At 38.1% G+C, this 19,312-nt stretch overlaps 1 protein-coding gene across 5 annotated transcripts in view; it reads left to right on the top strand.

The window, feature by feature from the left end:
- The window catches only part of GOLIM4 (golgi integral membrane protein 4), an 86,413-nt gene that overhangs the window by 50,356 nt on the left and 16,745 nt on the right, over window positions 1–19,312 (top strand). For 3 of the 5 annotated variants that reach the window (XM_077160968.1, XM_077160965.1, XM_077160964.1), the window contains exons 2-9: window positions 5,078–5,152; window positions 6,549–6,598; window positions 8,136–8,189; window positions 9,480–9,630; window positions 12,689–12,771; window positions 13,318–13,401; window positions 16,583–16,741; window positions 18,835–19,167. In XM_077160968.1, the coding sequence (XP_077017083.1) occupies window positions 5,078–5,152; window positions 6,549–6,598; window positions 8,136–8,189; window positions 9,480–9,630; window positions 12,689–12,771; window positions 13,318–13,401; window positions 16,583–16,741; window positions 18,835–19,167 (989 nt within the window). The remainder of the gene's footprint in view (window positions 1–5,077; window positions 5,153–6,548; window positions 6,599–8,135; window positions 8,190–9,479; window positions 9,631–12,688; window positions 12,772–13,317; window positions 13,402–16,582; window positions 16,742–18,834; window positions 19,168–19,312) is intronic. The other 2 variants (XM_077160967.1, XM_077160966.1) reach the window with 1 other exon arrangement.

Raw genomic sequence — 19,312 nt, 5'->3', positions numbered from 1 at the left:
CGTCACTGCCTGCCTCTCCTCTCCCTCTTGCTCTCTTCTCCTCTTGCTAAAATTTCTAAAGTTTCATAATACCCATTCAGGGATCAATTTTCAATCTTATTTCCTTTATCTAATGCGGTTTCCTTGGCCTAAGACTTAAGGCTTCTTTTTCTCGTTTGTTTTTCTGTTTCCTATTTCTAAGCCTGGTGATTAAGTACTTCTCCATGTTTCCTTCCTATTGCAGGCTCTTCTTCCTCAGTGATGTTCTCCAACCCTCAAATCACTCTTGCATTCTTAAGCTATATTACCTTCAGGACCAGAATCTGGTGCTGTAGTAATGGCTTAATCAGTTATGAGTAAGATGATATTAATAGTACAATTACCTCATGGTTTCTACCCATGTCCTCTATTCCTGTTTACCACATCTTTTCTTTTACTGTATTTGCAAAAATGTTTTTCTTGCATTAGAGTTTGCTATTAGTGATGCCATTCCATGTATTCATGATTATGTCTCCAGATTTCCCAGGGCCATTGAATTTTCACTGTAATCCATAATGGATGACTTGTCTCCATGTGGACATCATACAGGACCTATTCAGTTTTTTATAAAAATTTATGACTATGTATCCTAGGATCTTCTGGCTCTTGAGACCCTCTGCTATTAATTTATTGAATATATAAATTCCACTTGAGCGTGAAACTGTCGAAGACAATTGTGTGATTCAGTTTGATAAATGTGTATTTGGAACCAGCTGTTGGCACCTCATCATTCCTGACCAAACTCCAGAGAAGAAAATCAATAATGGAATGCCATCCCCCGCCCTGCCATACCCAATACTCCTCACCCCTGCCCCTCACCGTCCCTCTCTACTTGGTTTATTCTAGTGGATCCTTGACTCTCACTGGGAATTAAATCATATTGATGAGTTTTCTGTGTGCTAAACCTAAAGTAATTTCCTGATTACCTACCATGATACAACCTTGAGTTTACAATAGTGAGTTTGCATTTATCACTGCTTTTAATTAAGGAACATGTCACAGGGATTAAATTAAACTCTTTTCCTGTATCTCCCAAAATAACATTTAATATTTAGTCTGAGGTGACTGTGTTATTGGACACAGGCAGTGGATTCTTTGTCTGATGTGCTCAGTGACCAATTCCTGAGATACCAGGGTTTCAAAAAGAGAAAGAGTTTACTGGTAGGCACAGGGCAGAATAGATGGCCTATCGGTCCCCAAATGTATCTCCCCAAACTGCAATAATTCTGATAGTTTTAAAGCATCAAAAGTTGGGCAGGTTTTAGGATAATGAGCACAGTGGTTCTAGATGATGTGATTAGAGGTGATCTAGTTATTGAGCATGCTAGATTGATTACATGCTTAGTCACAGAACATATTTAAGAAAATGGTGACCTTAATATGATGATGGGCATGATTTTTTTTTTCATGGGCAGGGACTGGGAATTGAACCCGGGTCACCGGCATGGCAGGCAAGAACGCTGCCTGCTGAGCCATCATCGCCAGCCCTGGATGTGGTTTTAGTATTAAAAATGTAGTGCTACTGTTCATGTCAGGTGGGTCCATTTGGTTAGATCCAGCTTCAGTTATCGAGATAACTGTTTTCTTGGGGTGAGTTAGTTTTGAACTGATCCAAGACACACTTCATGAATGAACATTAGGGGCTGTCTTTAGTGATCACAAGACTCTAAGTCAAAAAACTGGATAAATGCGTACAAATGAAGGTTAGTCACAGGGTTTTACAATCATAAGGGCACAAGATAAAGGCTGTACAATCATTATCAGAGATCAAGGCAGCTGGATCACAACTCAGAGATTTCAGGTATTTCCTTCTGTCTATTCTAATATACCAAAGAGTAAAAAGGAATGTCTATATAATGATTCAATAATCGTAATCATCTCTTAAATCCTAACTTCTCAGTTACAGCTGGGGCTGGGTGGTGAGCAGCCTTCCTTGCATATGCCTTCTTGACTATGCTGCTATTCTTATTGAACTTACCATGGGTATTGCAAGGCTGGCATTGTTTTCCCATAGTGGTTCTGAGCCCCTGGACTCTGGTACCCGCTGCTGCCACTTCAAATCCACTATAGCAAGATCTTGACTCCTTTGTCTGTCCCTTCCTTTGAAAGTGATGTGCGTGCTTGCTGAAGTCCTGTCTATAATATAGCCACACACTGCATGAAGATTCCCTTTTAACTGGCATGTTGAGGTTGTGTGACCTTCTACCCCATACCATGGGAACTTTGGCCAGTCGTTTGAAAGTATGTGGTTTTTCCTGCCAACTGGGGAGGTTAGGTGTTCCTATATCATCCCGTTCTCATCTCTCTTATATCATCACAGTGTTGCAGTTTATCTGTTCATGTAAGTCTCTTCCCATCTCTTGACTGAAATTCTTTAAGACTATGAGCATGAGGCTCAGGGCTTGTCTTAGTGAGGTTCTTTAGTGCTAACCTTTATGTTATTTCCTGATTCACCAGGGCATGTTCCACCAACATCCAGGTGATGCTATTAATATCAGTCTAAGGACCCTCTTGGGTTTAATAAGCTTTTCGAAACTGGCTGAAGGATCTGTATATCCTGCATATAAATGTTTGAGAAAATATGATTTCTCATCATTGGGCTTGAAACTAAGCGTTTTGGAGCACAATTACATTTAGTCCAATTTCATCCACTAGGCCCTTGCACTTGTGATCTGTCTTCCAGGAGCTTTTTCTTGGGGTGCTTCTACCTACCAAACATTCTTCACTTTCACAGCCTGCCATGAGATCACCACTTCTGAGATGCCTTCCCTCATCCCTCTCCCATCCAGAGCTCATCCTCTTCTTTCTTTGGGCTTAAATATACATTTATTGTGCCATAGGCCTTTAGCTCTAATTATTTAAAAATTATCTAATCTAACTCCTTTGTTAGAGTTGAGCTTCTTGGGGGCAACTCCTGTGTATATTCACTTTGTATTCCCATTCCTAGTATGGTGCCAGGTACATAGTAGGGGCTTAGTGAATTCTGAGCTGTATTGGAGTCCTTTTTAACAAAACTCCTAGGGAAGGGATCATCTGGAGAAGAGAATAGGAATCTTAGTGAAGGAAGAATATGGGCAGAAATTATTGCAATGACTGGTGGAAGGTTGAGGCTGAAGGGAAGATGAGATTAGGGCAAGCATAACGTGAGGGACCTGTCATACCAGTTTGGTTGGTGACAGGCACCCTAGGAGTTGTGGACAGGGAATTAATAGAGGTGTGAGTAGAGGTCAAGGTTGTGATACTAGTAGACTGAGCCCTGGGAATGGAAGGTTATATAGGAATTCAAGATGGAAGATGCAGTGTGGGGAGGAGGTGGAGGCCCCAGGAGATGGCCATGCTCAATGGAAGACAATAGTCTGTAGTAATAGTGGCAGCTGCAATAATGGGAAAAGGCAGGAGAAGGGGCAGAAAATTCTTTGAGCTGCAAGGGGTCATGCATGGGTAGGTATTGGGGAGCTGTGGTGACCATAGAAACTTTGGATGTGAGCAGTAGGGTTGGGGAAGTTCTGTGTATTATACATGTTCTACCAGATGATCGATGATGAAACTGTATCTTAAAGACTCATGGGGGGCTTGCAGCTGGTAAAGTACCAAGTAACAAGTCTGGCTTAGCTTGGTGGGAATGAAATCAGGTGACCATAGCAAACAGGATTCAAAGGATACATCAGAAATTCACTTTGTTCTCTCCTGTTCCCTCATTACCTATTCAAGCCATTCTGGGTTTTTTTCTCTGCATAATCTAAGACATAATTGGTTATTTGTCTTATCTTTCTCAGATAATTTTTAAAAACCTTCCAATAACTCTTATCCTAATACAGTGAGTATTATGTCCAATCTATAGATTTTATTCATTCAAGGTAAAGCTTCTCCCTCTCTCCCAGTCCAGTTACTGTAACTACGAACTCTGTAGTGGGGAAGAATGTTCTGATGAACTTCTTCCTGTTTCCCACCAACATATCTACCCTACCTCCCCTCCACCAAGCACTTCTGACTTCTTCACGGTGGACTCTGTAGGTAAGGATGACAAAGTGCAGAAAGATCTACCAGGACTGACATGAATTTGCTGTCGGTTTTTTTTTTTTTTTTTTTTTTTTTTTTTTTTTTTTACATGGGCAGGCACCAGGAATCGAACCCGGGTCCTCAGGCATGGCAGGCAAGCACTCTTACCTGCTGAGCCACTGTGGCCCGCCCTGCTGTTGGTTTTTTCTGACCATGGCAGATAGTAAACCTGTCCCATTCTTTTTGTGGGCACTTTTATAGATTCTTTGGAGAGAATTTCCTCCCTCCTCCCATTTCTGATGCTCTTTCCACCATGTTTCCCTTAACACAGGGAATACACCGTCTCTGACCCAGTGGCTTTTGATTCCTTTTTCATCCTCAGGGCATCTAATGGAATACTCCTGAGGTTGTCCTCACCAAGCGGCCTTAATTCCAATGTAATGATTTTGACTTTGTGGTACCAATGGGACATCTAGGTGGAAGCATCTTGTAGGCTTTCAGGAATATTGAGTGCCTAAGGGAAGTATGAGCTGGGAATGTACATGTAGGGGTAAATGCTGGGCAGATAGTAGTTGAACTCATGAGAATGGACATGGTTCTTTTGCTTAGGAAGAAATTTAGATCAAGAATCATTTGTGAGGGTGGGCAATGGTGGCTCAGTGGCAAAGTTCTTGCCTGTAATGCCGGAGACCTGGGTTTGATTCCCGGAGCCTGCCCATGCCAAAAAGAGAAAAAAAAAAAGAAAGAATCACTTGTGAATGGAACCCTGAAACATGAGTTGCTCACATTTAAGGGGCAGAAGGAAAAGGAGGTAGAAGCCTATTTTACAGTATTGGTTGTATAAAGGGGCACACTATATGGGAGTTGGCCCAGAATAACATTTCAATGTCTGTGCTTTATCCAGAATATAGAACTTATACTGTATACAAATACATGCAAATTACAAATATGCATTTTAATTGTATAATATACCTGTTTTCCTCCCAGGTTAATCCTGTTTTGAAAAATGCTACAGAATTTCTCATTCTTTTAAGACAAATTTTTACTTTTGTTTTTCCAGTTGTTTATGAACACAGGTCAAGATTAGAAAAATCCTTGCAAAAGGAAAGACTTGAACACAAGAAAGCAAAGGAAGGTAAATAAATAATGCGTATTCCATGTGTTATCATACTATTCTCTGAAGCATCATGTATTTTCTATATTATTCTTTTGCTGAGAAATTTCTCAAATCAACTCAAAATCAGTAATAAAGGTTGTTGGGAAAGAGATATCAAGCAGTATATTATGTTTTACACAATAATTGCTGCTCAGGATTGGATTTAGAATCCTTCATTCAGTTTCTACCACCTTTTTAGTTCATATATTGGTTATACATATTATTTCACATATAACAAGCAACTCTTCAACTAAATACCAAACACATATATTACTAATAGCTGGAACTTCTGTCCAAAGAACTTCTGGGAGGGGAGTGGAGGTAAAGTTAACAGAATGCATAGTCTGGAATATATATACATATTTTTTTTTTCTTGTGGGAATTTTATTATATAGAGTGTAAAATGAATTGTCAGTCAGATAAAACGAACCTTTTTTTAAAACAACATGCATAACATTTTTCAATTGCCTTTTGTAAGAGACATTTCAAGCATTATAAAGTATATACATATTTTAACACAATAAAATGATCACATTGTCTTGTATCTCTCAAATTAGGCACTTTTTTTTGTACTTTGCAGAGCCTTTTATTGACACAGCTGATTATTTCAGTTTGAAAAATTAACACAGTAGCACGGATGTTAAGCAATGCTATTGATTTTTTATCAGAATTTTTATAAAGCTTAGGCCTCATAGGACTTGTGATTTGAAGTTCTCTGCATTCTTATTTTTATTTATTCATCTTCTGTGATAAATCTTGGGATTGAAGTAACAGGTGCTCTGTCTAGTTAGTTTGATGGGGTGGAGGAGGGAAAGCAGGGGAGGGCAGTGTTGATTAGAAGATTTTACTGACCCTCGGTTAAGCCTGTGTGAAGAATGGAAGTTTCACATCATTAAAATGCTTTCATCGGATTTGGATTTTTCCTTGCCTTCAAATGCTGAGTGATTTTTAGAGCCATCTAGTGGATAATAAAGCTTTAAGAGCGTTAAAGATGGTTTCGGTGTCCTGACTTCTCTTCTCAAGTCCTGAATGATTTTAGTATGCCATCTAGTGGAGAGCGATAAATCATCCATGCCTTTAGGTATAGCTTCATTTTTTGATCTTCATTTCGAGGAGAGTTAACACAGAGATATTCTAAATGTACTTTTTATCAATTGGTTATAATGTGGATTTGTGGATACAAGATTTACGGCTTCAAGGTAAGGGGCAAGATTATATAATTGTTCATTTCAACTCTTATTTAAATCGATGAGTAAATTATATTAAACCTGGAAACTTTTTTGCAAGTCTGAGTAAAAACTTTTCTTTTTATTTTTTGAAATATTTCATAGTAAAGTAACTTGTACACTTATTTTCTCCATTTTTTATTTCCTAGATTTCCTCGTTTATAAATTAGAAGCACAAGAAACACTAAATAAAGGAAGGGTAAGTTCTTTTCTTCCTTACCTTTTTCTTTCATTCTTTTCATCACTAGAGTTGTACAGATAAAATGCATTTTATTTCTTTTTTTTGCTGCCAAAAATTCCAAGAGGAAGACCTTACAAATTGTTCTCTGCAAACCTGTCTTGGCTTATCTCATTATTGATGATAATGATAAATTATCATCAATTAAGGAATAGTTTCAGTGTTTAACAGTAAAGAGAAGGTTGCTTGTTTGTTTCTAGAATGTAATAATTTATTTTGGTTTGCCTTTGCATGCATCACCTCTAAAATTATACCTGGTCTAGAGTAGGCATTCAGAAACATCTGCTTAATGAATAAATGAATGAGCAAATGAATAGCACTGGCATTTTAAAATGTTTTTAAAGTCTAAATCTTTTTCTTACTCTTAGACAAATGAATAGATATTTGTTGTATAAAATATTGGTGTTTTGTAGTATTAAAACTCAGATGAGTCAGTTCCTTGGATAGCCTGGGAGACTATTAGTATTCAACTTTTACTTGATTTTATAAGCCCTAGCCAATATAGTATGCTCTCTGTTGTACATACTCTAATGTAATTTCCTTATAAATAAATGAAATAGTGAAGCAATAAAATAAAGTAATAAAGCGAAAATGCAGTTCCTTTAAAAGTCACGCAAATATTAAAGAAAGTGCTTAAGAATGTGTTTGCTTGCATTGGTGCTACAAACTAGGAGGAGGGATGTGAAGTTAAAACCACATAGCATAGGGAACACTCCAGGTTCCCTTTGTACACTGACCAGTTTGGTTTGCTTTGGGCTGAAAAACATGTTAGATTCATATGTGAAGATGCTCCCCTGGAGCACAAAGTTATATGTGGAATTCAGAACTTAGAAGGAAGTTCAGAGGAAGGCTTAGGCTTGAATTGCAGTCCTGATTCTGCTGCTTAACAGTGTCTATCCTTAGGCATGTCCTCTACACTTTCTTAGTTTGTTTCTCAGTCTGTGAAATGGAGTGGGGGAAATAATGTACGTAGAATTGCTTACCCACTGAAGCTCTGTGAAGGAAAGTGCCTCTCTCCCCTCTGCCCCTCTTCCAAGCCCTTTCCTCTTAAGCCATACTAAGCTTGTGAGGTCTGGTCCTAGTTGGTTTACCCTCCGCTCCCCCTTACCGGAGTACCTCAGAACATGAATGAGCCACGTCGGGTACCTCTGTCTCAGGACAAGTCTCTTGGAGTGTCTGGTCCTCAGGTCTTCATCTGACCATGAGAGGCAGAACTAAATCCGTTCTAAGGACCCTTACAAGCTACCATTTTATAGTCTTTGTCCTTTTTCATTACTAGAATCTGGTGAACTCACGGGAGTGTCAGAACTTCACTTTTGCTATAACAGAGAGAACTCCAGAGTCATCTTAGTTCAAGAATAGAATTTATTTTAGCTTACACAAATGAAATTATTACACAAATGAAATTCAGAGGGGAATTATTCTGTTGAGGGTTTTAAGTTATATTTTTAGCAAGAATATTTATCTTTGTGTTGATCATTTTCTTTGCAATTTGCAGCAAGATTCCAATAGCAGATACAGTGCATTGAATGTCCAACATCAGATGTTGAAAGTGAGTATTTGAAGTTGTTCTCAATGAATGAAAGGATTACCTAGTGTTTGAACTGATTAATTTGCCCATCTTTAAAACGATTAAACAAAGTTTACAGAAAGTTGATTTGCATTGCAGTATGGTCTATTAAAGTCATATTTGACTTTAAATTATGTACAGTTATAATGCCTAATCATATATATCACCTGATTACTAAGAACATACTTAGTTACTTATATATTTTCTTATAAATCAGGTTCTCTAGTCACCTAATTTTTCATTTTGTTTTTCTCTTTGTCCTTTAGAGTTTTGGGAGTTCATTGTTTAATTTCTCACTGTGGTTTTCCTTAGACATTTTCATTTATCTTAGACTATAATGTCCTTTTACCTACCACAGGAACATAATTTATATTTAAAGATTCTCCTTTGGTTCTTGGGTAAAACTCATTACTGTATGTTAGAAAGACGAGAGAGAGAGAGAGAGAGAGAGAGAGAGAGAGAGAGAGGAGGAGAAAGTGAGAGAGAGATTGATTCATTGTTTGTGTGCAGCTAGAGAAGGGGAGCTGCTTACTGTTATACTGTTCCACCTAGCCTGCAGACCAGCCTGATCCCCTTGTCTTCCCAGCCTTTTGTTTGCTGTTGACTTTCCCCATATCAAAACCATTCCTATTTTCAAAAATCTAGTACTTGAATTAGAGAGACCAGCTGTACACTGAGGGCATTTAGAGACTGTAGAATCTATCTAGACTGTGATTACAGTACAGTATTATAACCAGGAATAAGATAAATAAGGATAATTCCAAAAACAATCAATTTATTACTGTCCCAAAAGAAAAAAGAGTCATCGTTGCTAATTTCTCTCTCTTTTTTTAACTGAGTCGCAGAAAAACCTGGAAACCAGAGAAAAGAAATCACATATGTTGCTAAGAAAATATCACATGGAAATAGATATCCAGGCCATCTATTTGGCAAAATTATACAGAGGGATAATTTTGCCATTGATTTACCTTGTTTTCATAGTAATCCGAATCCCAGGAAATTTCCCCAAATCCCTCCCTCTCTCCCTCTCTCAGGCTGACTTCTTGTTGTTCCCATTGATGTTAATAATTAAAATTATTTTAGGCCATAATCACTAAGTATTTATTGAAGTTGAGGGGAAATGTAGGGATCTGTACAAATTAAAAGCAACCCGAAGGAAATCAGGCCTACTCCTTCATTTTTTCTTATATTGCAAAAGAAAGGCTATGCAGTCAAGAAATTTTCCATACAATATATATAGAGATTGTATCTCTGCTCGACTCTTCTTTGTAGAGTCAACATGAAGAGCTGAAGAAACAGCACAGTGACTTGGAAGAGGTACACCGCAAACAGGGGGAAGACTTCAGTAGAACGTTTAATGATCACAAGCAAAAATACTTGCAGCTTCAGCAGGAGAAAGAACAAGAACTTTCTAAGCTAAAAGGTATTTGGAAATCTAATTAGCTTGTTAATTTGAAAATAAGTGTTTCAGTAAGATCAAAAGACTTTGGTTTGGTTTGTTTGTTTTCACACAGAGATTGATTTACATTTGTCATGTGGCCTCTACCAGCCCCTTGCTCCTTTGCAGCATTTCACATTGATTCTTATCTCTTTGAATTTGTTTAGGGAAGCAGAATAGAATACTTAGTGTATCTCAATGGGGACACATGGGCATTTTGGGAAAGACAGTTCTTTTATATGTGTCAAAAGATAACTTAGCATCTCTGTCCCTTACCACTAAATGCCATCACTGCTCCTCAGTTGTTGTGACAACCAAAAATAGCCCCACACATTGCTAAAAGGACCCAAGAGGGCAGAGAGACATCCTATTGAGCAGTAATGGTACCTGCAAAAAACTTAAGCTCTAGACTCAGTCTGCCTGGATAGATCTTGGCTTCTCTCATTTCAAAGCCATTATATGACCTTGGGCAAGTTGTGTAATCATCCTGGTCTTCACTGTCCTCATCTGTAATATTGGAATAATCATAAAAGTCTCATCCTCATAGGGTTGACATGAGGATTAAATAATTTATTTAATAAGCATCTGTTATAGTCATTTCATTATACTAGATTAAAGCATTAATAAGCATCTGTTATAATCACTGGTAGAGGGTAGACATTCAGTATATATTCACCACCACCACCAACATCATCTGGTATTTTTGAAATAATAGGGAACAAAGTGGATCATTTCTCTGAGTATGGGAACCAGTGCATTCTATAATCAAATACTCAGCTGCTAAGTAAGTTTAAAATTTGGGAATTGGTTTTAAAAGGCACATGGTGCATGCAAAAATGGTGAAAATCTTAGTAAAACCCATAGTTAAATTAATTGTACTGTGCCAGTCAGTCTCCAGGTTTGGGTAGAGTCCTACATTTATAAAGAATGTCACCCCTGAGCCATGCTGGATGATGGGTCCTTGGCACCTCTCTGTGCTATTTTTCTAACTTTTCATGTATAATTATTTCAAAATAAACAGTTTTAAAAAAGAGGCATAGTGGAGTACTTAGTCCTCAAGGCGATAGTACAAAGGATTAAGGTGGCCCTGATAGATGATTCCCCAGCGGTACGTATGTGTGGGGTCCTTGGCTCGTTGGTGATGTGGCTGGTGGTGAGGGGATGCTGAAGATGACAAAGACTATTTAAAGGAAAAGAGAATGAGATGACTCCAGTGTCAGGTGGCATTCACCTGGAGACTGAACCTTTGCATGGAGAGGGGTGGGACACATTGGCCTATTGGATACGGTTTAGCATTTGAAAACTTGGGCTAAGCTGAATGCATAAATTATACTGATAAGAAGTAAATTCATTAGAGAATGAGAAATAAAATGTACTGGGTGCCTGATTGGTGCTTGGCATCCTTTAAGAACCTTACATAAATGGTCACGTTTACATTTTAGAAATAGCCCTGAAAAGCAGGTTTTCTTATGTCTATTTTATATTTACTCCTTCTTGTTTTGAAATGAGTCCATGTGCAGTAAAATTTTAACAAATTATAAATAGCAGTAAGAAATCAGAGCCATGGAAAATAGGAGGGCACAAATATGTGAGTCTGGATACTAAGATAGTGCAGTCCTCATAACTTCTTTGAAGTTCCTGGTACCAAGGAGTCTATGATAGTTTAAAGTGATATGAAGAGAGAATTTAAAATTCCTGGGGAGGTAAGATAATGGCATGTAAGCTTTGATAATTGTTCTTTTCATTATCATCATTACTGATAGCTGACACAACAAATTCTTACTATATGCCAGTACCAGCTGAAACTCTTCATATGTAATATTAATTCTCATAACCTGTAAGGTAGGCACTGTGTTTAGCCTTATTTAGCAGATGAAGAAATTGAAGCCTAAGAAATTTAAATAACTTGCTCAAGGAGATGTAGCAAAGGCATGGGAGCCAAGTTTCAAATTTAGGCATATGACTCCGTAAGTATTCCATTACAATTAAGTTTATAACCTGAAATTCTTTTAAATGATAGTAAAGTTTGGGTCTTTCATATGTGTGTGCATGTGTGTATATGTGTGTGTCTGTGTGTGTGTACAGAAGCCCCATCTCACTATGACACACATCAGATCCTCTTGAATTTCAGGTGGTCTCTCACTTTTTTGAGAAAAGCCATTATTACAGTTGGTGAACAACCCAAACAGTGGTCACATCTCCCACCTAGCTTTTGGTTTCTCCTACAAACCCAGTCACAAATGGAGTCACAGAAATGATAAAGGAGTGGAAGTGGCCAAAAATATGAGAGAGGGGGTGACTGATATTTTCCTTTGTGCTGAATGGCACAGTAGAGTTAGGGCTTTGTCTGAAGAGGGTGGCTGGCACTTAGGGTGATTTGTCCAGGACAGTCCAGGTTTACTTTTGCTATCTCAGCAAAATCATTAGCAGTCCCTTCTTTCACTCTCAGAAGCTCCCCTGTTGGAAAATGAATGCTATAATCACCCCTCCACCACTCAGCTCCCACTCAGGGCTGTCACCTGATTACTGGGCTAGTGTTGCCAAATCTTATTAAATCCAGGTTTCTGATTTTTAAACGGTGACAACTATTCAGGTGTGGAAAACACTGTATAGGCCAACATGGCAGCCCACCCCCCACCCCCCCCGAAAAAATGCCTTTGTGCTGGATTCAGCCTAAGGGCTTCACTTCACAGTATGCACTGTCCAGATTCAGGGAAGGTGGAAGAATTACCAAGGGAGTAAGAGAGGTGGGTCTAGAATCTTTAAGCAGCTGAGGCTGATATCTGAACAGTGGGGCTTGGGTCCTTAATTTCTACATTGTGTAGCTTGTTTAAAAGTATGTAATGTACTAAACTCGAGTGCATTGGGATGTCTGGCCAAATTCACACCATGTGCCAATATGGCATAATCTGTCGAAATGGAAATAGTATGCTGTCGGTTCCAAACCAATCTACAAGTTATATAAGGATTTAGATGTGAAGATAATAGAGCCACCATCTAAATTTTCAAGGCTTTGTGCATTTTTTTTCTTTTTTTAAACTAGAATCCGTGTACAATTTGAGAGAAGAGAATAGACAACTAAGGAAAGCACATCAAGACATGCATACACAGCTTCAAGATGTCAAGGTAAAATAAAACCAAGCATCTGACAATTTAGTGTTTTTGTTGTTGTTGTTTTACTTTGTAAGATGATTTCAAAAATCATTCCTCAAGTGTCCTGCCTTACAAATCCAGAGTGTTATTTTTTACTTTTCATAAAGTGTTGTGTACACAACCTTTGTACCGGTTCAGGAACTTAAACTGACAAATTGTCTGAAGACCTAACCATTTTTGTCAGTGCTGAAATGATTCTTTGATTAGATGGTTGCATTTTAGTAAGATGTTTTATTTTACATAGGTTTATTAATAAAGGATGAGAACTCCTTTGTTTTTTATTTCATATTAAGGGGGTATGATATTTGGTGTAGCATATTTTAAATTTTGGAGCACTACACAAACCATAGTCATCTCTTAATAATTCTTAAACTTAACCAATGCTGCAGTGACAGTGGCAGCAACAACCACAAATGAATAAATAAGCAAGCAACATCTGGGTGGTTATACCACTGTCAGCCAACAATGGATTTGTCTTAGGATGTTAAAGCTCAACATGTAAAATTCTTTTTTGTGTAGCAACAGCATAAGAATTTACTCTCCGAGCATGAGCAACTTGTAGTGACTTTGGAAGACCACAAGAGTGCGCTAGCTGCTGCACAGGTTCTTTTTAAAGTTCTATTGGTTCTTTTTAAAGTCTGCTTAACATTTCTGAATTCTTTTATGCATGTAGTCTCTTACAAGCCAATCTTCAGCGAGTGCCTTAGGACAGAGTTCCCCTGATTTTGGGGATCATGCATGCTTTCAATCAAGAGGAAATCAAATAAACCTTTGGTTATGTGTGTACTAATTGTGGGAGGCGTGTGAGTATTCTCAGCTGGTCCCCTTTCCCACCCACCCTCCTCTATGTGTGGTCATCTAATACTTGTCTCAACCACAGAAACTATCCTATAGACATTTTCTTGTACAATATCTTGGTAAAGGAATGTGTTGACTGTTGTTAAAGGAATAGGATCTAAAGTATTTATTGTCAGCATTTTCTTCTGCCCCTCCTAACTCCCAGCATTCCAGCCCTCACAGACAATCCTTTGGGACCAGGGTTACATGTTGGGAGTCAAGCTATAGAAACTGAGAGGAGACTCACGTCAACAGAAAAGGAAGACCAAGTCATCAGTTCTGTTTGTCACAGCCTAGAACAGTCCCAGGCACACCCTCAGTAGTTATTCCTGAATGTTTATTGAAACCGATAAATAAAAACTTGAGAGAATGTGTTAAAGTGATACCATACTGAGTTTTTTGCGGCTTTCTAGTAGAAGCAAAGAAATAGGAATGGTTAGCTTAGTCACTATATGAATCTAGGTTTCACTTTTCCTTTTCCTGGAGGAGTTAAGAGGAAAGGGCAAAGGGAAACCAGCTATCTGTGATTATCATGAAACCATGATTTTTTTTTATTTTATAATAACGTTATAAAAATGTTATTAAAAGTTATAATATCCTGGAACCTGACCATCTCAGAGGTTATAGCTTCAGTGTCTTTGGGACTTCCTTTTAAGATAGCCATCAGTTTTTGTCTTCGTTCGAAACTGTAACTGTGTGCTAATTTTTTTCGTTTGTATAAATTAAATTGACTTTAGAGATAATTTCATTCAAAACCATCTTTATAAAATTCTTCCTAACCATTAATTTTATATGATGCTGCTCTTCGTGCTGTAAAATATGTCAAAATATTCTGCTCTATAATAGCCTTAAATATTAACTATGCAATAATTTGAAAATCTGTAGAAATATAAGCAAAATTGTTGATTTAATGGCCAAAGCCAAATTCTGTAGTGGGCACATTGGAAATATTACTGATAGAATTTTGTAATGTAAAAACAAAAATTTTTTTTTTTTTTTGCTTAACATATGTGTAGTTTTCTATTTCTTTAAATATCTTTTTGGATTTTGGAGGAAGTGGCTCTGAATTTGTCCTGCCACCCCCTCCTTTTTGAAATTATGTCAGAAGTAGGTAGACTACTTAATAAGAGCCCCATTCCCAGTCTCCATGTTACAGCTTTTCCCAGATCTCATGAGAAAACAAATACTGTTTCAGATATCCACACCTTTCATGTAAATCGTCTCATGAGATTCTGCCCTGACAACCTGAATTTTAAATACAGTTGAAGGAGGGGGAAAAAGCATAAATGGAATAGAATTTGGGAGTTGATAATTTATCAGGGATCATTATAAGAACCCTATATTCAAGATCATATTTAATACTCACAACTCTATGAGTTATGTAACATTAAAGCCTTTGATAATTAAAACGAGAGGCTAAAATGCAGGAAACTAGCCCAAGATCAGTGACCAGAGCTTGAAGGCCAGGTCAGCCCAGCATTAAAGTCGTGCTTGATTGTTAAACCAGTGATTTTTGAGATTTACCTGCAAACCAGCTACCCAGGCCTTGCTGGAGACCTACTGACTCATAATTTCTGGAGTGTGGACCCAGGAGCTTACATTTTAAACATGATCCTTTTGTAAACTTTAATTCCCGCTGATATCTGAGAACCACAGTATTTCTGCCTTCAAAGACTACCCAGGAATAGGAGAGGGGAGAGAGTAGAATTTAGTTTGTGATTCATCCCTGTGCATCTTAATGTATCACTGTGTGGATGTCAGTTGATATTTTCTTTGACTTCCAAAGTTGCTCTGCAAATGTTTTGATAAATTTTTGGGATGAGGGCCACTGCTAGCCCATATGGTGTACCTTTATACAGTTTGTAAGAAAGCACCCCCTCTGGGCAGATTTAGCCAACAGACTTCTTTACCTTTGCAAGAATTAGAAAAAGACAAAACAAAACAAAACACCTCTTCCCCGCACCTTCCCTGAGGTGCAAGACCACTATGCCAGGGCATATGGCTCGGACAACAAGGAATGCTGGCTGGGTTTCAGTTCCCACTCTCCCTCTGCTTTGTGTACTGGGGACGTGGCCCTTTCTGGGAAATTAGTTCATTTAGAAAAAGTCTTTTACATTCTTATGTATGTGTTTATGTAAGTTCGTGCTTACACATTGTTTTTAGGAGAACAATGTTGGTTTACGTGATAAGCCAAGTATATACAGGGTCTGTTGATTTTCTTAGTTATTTTTTTACCTGCTTTTCCAGATCCTTATATTAAAAATATTACACACAAATGCACCTGTGTGCATATACACACACACCATGTCTATACACATGCATCTATGTGAGCTTTTTCCAATCCTATACTTGTATTAATACCTTTGCCACTTTATAAGAAAGTCATATTCAAGATTGAGAAATTAAAATCCAGCCTATGCCACTGCTTTCCAGAGCTGCACAGCCTGAGCACAGGAATTGTTCTAGCTAGGAAGGGACCCTATTTGAGCACAAGGCAAGCTGATGCTCTGAGTGATTTATATGTGTGTATGTTTGTCTATATACATATAGACATATATAAATATTATATATAACTGTGAGTTTTTCTTGGATTTTTTAATGCAATAAAACACTGATTACTTAGTTCTCTTTTAATAATGATATTTATTTTAGAAAGTTTCAAAAATTCTGACTGCTTTTTTAATGCAGCACGGAAACCTAACATCTGCCTTAGATATTCTTCTCTGTCTCCTTTAACTTTAATTCTAATTTGCATGTGTTCAAAATGGTTAAGCATGTCAAAGTGTGAAAAACTAATGCATGGAAACAATCTGCATATTTTTTCCCAGCTGGTATTTAGGTGTAATATTTTTGTCTAGTCTTTTGGTGAACTCAGATGCCCATCTATGAATGTTTTTTTTTCTCCTCAAATTGTGCAATTTGCATCCAATTGTGCAATTATACGCAGACCCAAGTTGCAGAATATAAGCAACTGAAAGATACTCTGAATAGGATTCCAAGCTTTCGAAAACCTGAACCAGTAGAGCCACAAAATGTTACTCGGGTGGCTCATTCTCCACAAGGCTACAGCCCTGCTAGACAGAAGCCATCGGAAGAGCCACGGGAGGTAAGAGGTGGGAACTGGCCTTCTGTGGTTATGTTACTTTCCCTATTGAGCTGTCAAGTGAACTGCCCTCAATGTGGCCAAATCTTCCTCCAAAACAGTCGTTCTAAAAACTTAGCATATATCAGAATCCCCAGCAAAACAGAGATTGCTGGGCTCATCCCTAGAGTTTCTGATTCATTTGGTTTGGGTTGAGGCCAAGTTGGCATTTCTAGCTGATTCAGCTGGTCCAGCTCATACATTTTGAGAACCACTGCTGCAGTATTTTCTGGGAAAGATTTTACTAGCTTTGTTTTATTTATGTGGGTTTATTTCTTTGTCTAAATAGAACTGTTGCTTCTGAGTTTTTTTAAGATTTTTTTTTGTGGGGTGTAGGATAGGGTGATTTGGTCATGAGTTTATTATGACAATCAGCCCACTCAACTCAAGTATTAAAATAGATAATATATGTGAATATTTGAACTTGATGCCCTGCTAGAGCCATACAGGACATGTCAAATATATATAAAACAGCCTTATCAAACTACTGGGGTATGAGTGCTAGTTTCATAAAGCATTATTCTATGTTCTACATATAAATTAAGCCTTGCTTAAATATATCTCTTAAGTGGGACATCAAAATTCTTGTCACCCTTATTAATTCTTACAGTTGTTTTTGTCATCACCTGTGTAATAAAAGAGGAAACTATGGTTATATTTTTTCCTGACAAAGTTGTTTTTAACAAAGAACGTTTGAGAACACCTGCCCCAAGTTACCATTTCACAGAAATAATTAAGTTAATTTTGAGTGGATTTCATATATGAGTATCTTCAGTCTGTACAGAGTATTCTTTCAAAGACAGGTTCAGCATCCTATCAACCTTTAGTTCTTTTTCCTGTGTCTGATATACTGCTAACTGAAGAAAATATGACCAGATCCCAGGCCTGGGAATTGCTTCTATTCTCTACCCTAATTTGATTCTCAGTATACTAGATTAATCTTTTAACAACTCCAAGCTTCAGTTTCTCTATCTGTTAGGTGGAGATAGTAGCTATCTGCTCTAACCTTTCTCACAGGGATGTTGTGAAGATGTTTAAAGGCACTTAGACCTCTTTGGAGAAATAATATTTCATAGAAATCTTGAACAGTGTTAAGTCACACTTGCCAGACATGTGAGGAACTTCATAAAATGTACACCTCCAAAAGTTGTCTCAGATATCTTAGAAAGGGTTTTATTTCCATCTTTTTATCTGTACAATCTAGTCTCTCAAGCTTCATAATTATAGTTCTGCTAATTTAAGAATAGGGCTTCATATTTATTTCAATTATAGGAGAACAGTCTGACCAAAGAAGTTATATTTCTGATAAAGAAGGTTAAGGGGTGAAAGAGGTGACAAGTTTTCGTATTGATTTTTTATCTCTTCTTTCTTTCTAAGTAATGAAGATCATATAGAAGATTCTAAAACTCATGGAGAAAACTGATTTCAATCTACCAATTTGAGAGGTGGATTATTCTAAAAAAGATCTTTCTTTTTTCTATTTAGGCTATTCTTAATTAACTGTACAAAATATTTACAAGAGACTCTGCTTTTTGAAGAAATACTACTCTCATGAATTACGTTTATTTTATTGTATCTTGTCTAATAACAGGCACTATTTTTGACATGGATGTCCATTGATAATGGTATTTTTTCCTTTTCTTAGTTCACTAAACTAATAAAAGTACACCCCGCTTGTTCTCAATGTGATCTTTGAGGACAATTATGTAAACATCTCATTTCTTGGAACTTGACGTTTTTTCCTTGTATTCTAAAGGGACAGCAGGAATTAGCTTGCTTTTGGGAGAAGGGCCCACCTCTGTGATATAGTCACTTGCAGGTTTTACTTTCCAGTTTATTTACAGGATCCTTTGCCAAGATGAAATTGTACTTACATTATCTCTATTTTAGGCTGCACCGTGAGAAGAGTTAAGGGACTCCATTGCAGCCATATTTTTAAGTCAGGAGTATCTATCTCTTGACTCCAGGACTTTATCTAGTAACAAATGGTAGGAAAGAAATTATATCCCTGCCTTTGAAATGGAAGCGTGTCCTCTCCAGTGCTGTGTTTGGCCTAGGTGTCTCGAAATGATCGTGTGTGGCAGAATCGCGAAGCAGCTCCTGGAAGGACAGAAGAGACCGAGCCTTACCCCCCGACCCAGAGGGAGGCGGAGTTCCAGGCTCCAGCGCTGCTCGGCCAGCAGGCTGCGGAGCCCCGAGAGGCGGAGGAGCGCCGCGTGGCGGAGGAGCACAGAAGGGCCCTGGAGGAGGAGGCGATGGAGCAGGTGGGGCAGGCCGAGCGACTGGAGGAGGAGCACGACCCTTCCCCGGAGGAGCAGGACCGGGAGTGGAAGGCACAGAGAACACAGAGAGAAGCAGCCGGGCTTCTGGAAGGGCGAGCTCACCCAGAGGTGTGACGGCACCCTCTTCCAATCCACCGGGCTTGTAGCGTGCTGGTGGGGATGGGGGTACGGCTTTATTTTAAATGTCAGCGGAGAAAAACACCTCCTCATGTATGATAGCCTCCAAAATACAAATTTGAGTGATTTCATGGAA

Source organism: Tamandua tetradactyla, chromosome 5 (assembly GCF_023851605.1).
Source record: "Tamandua tetradactyla isolate mTamTet1 chromosome 5, mTamTet1.pri, whole genome shotgun sequence".
In the NCBI taxonomy this organism is placed as follows: domain Eukaryota; kingdom Metazoa; phylum Chordata; class Mammalia; order Pilosa; family Myrmecophagidae; genus Tamandua; species Tamandua tetradactyla.
Note: the sequence above shows the minus strand (reverse complement) of the source record. Positions and strands in the feature narration are given on the sequence as shown.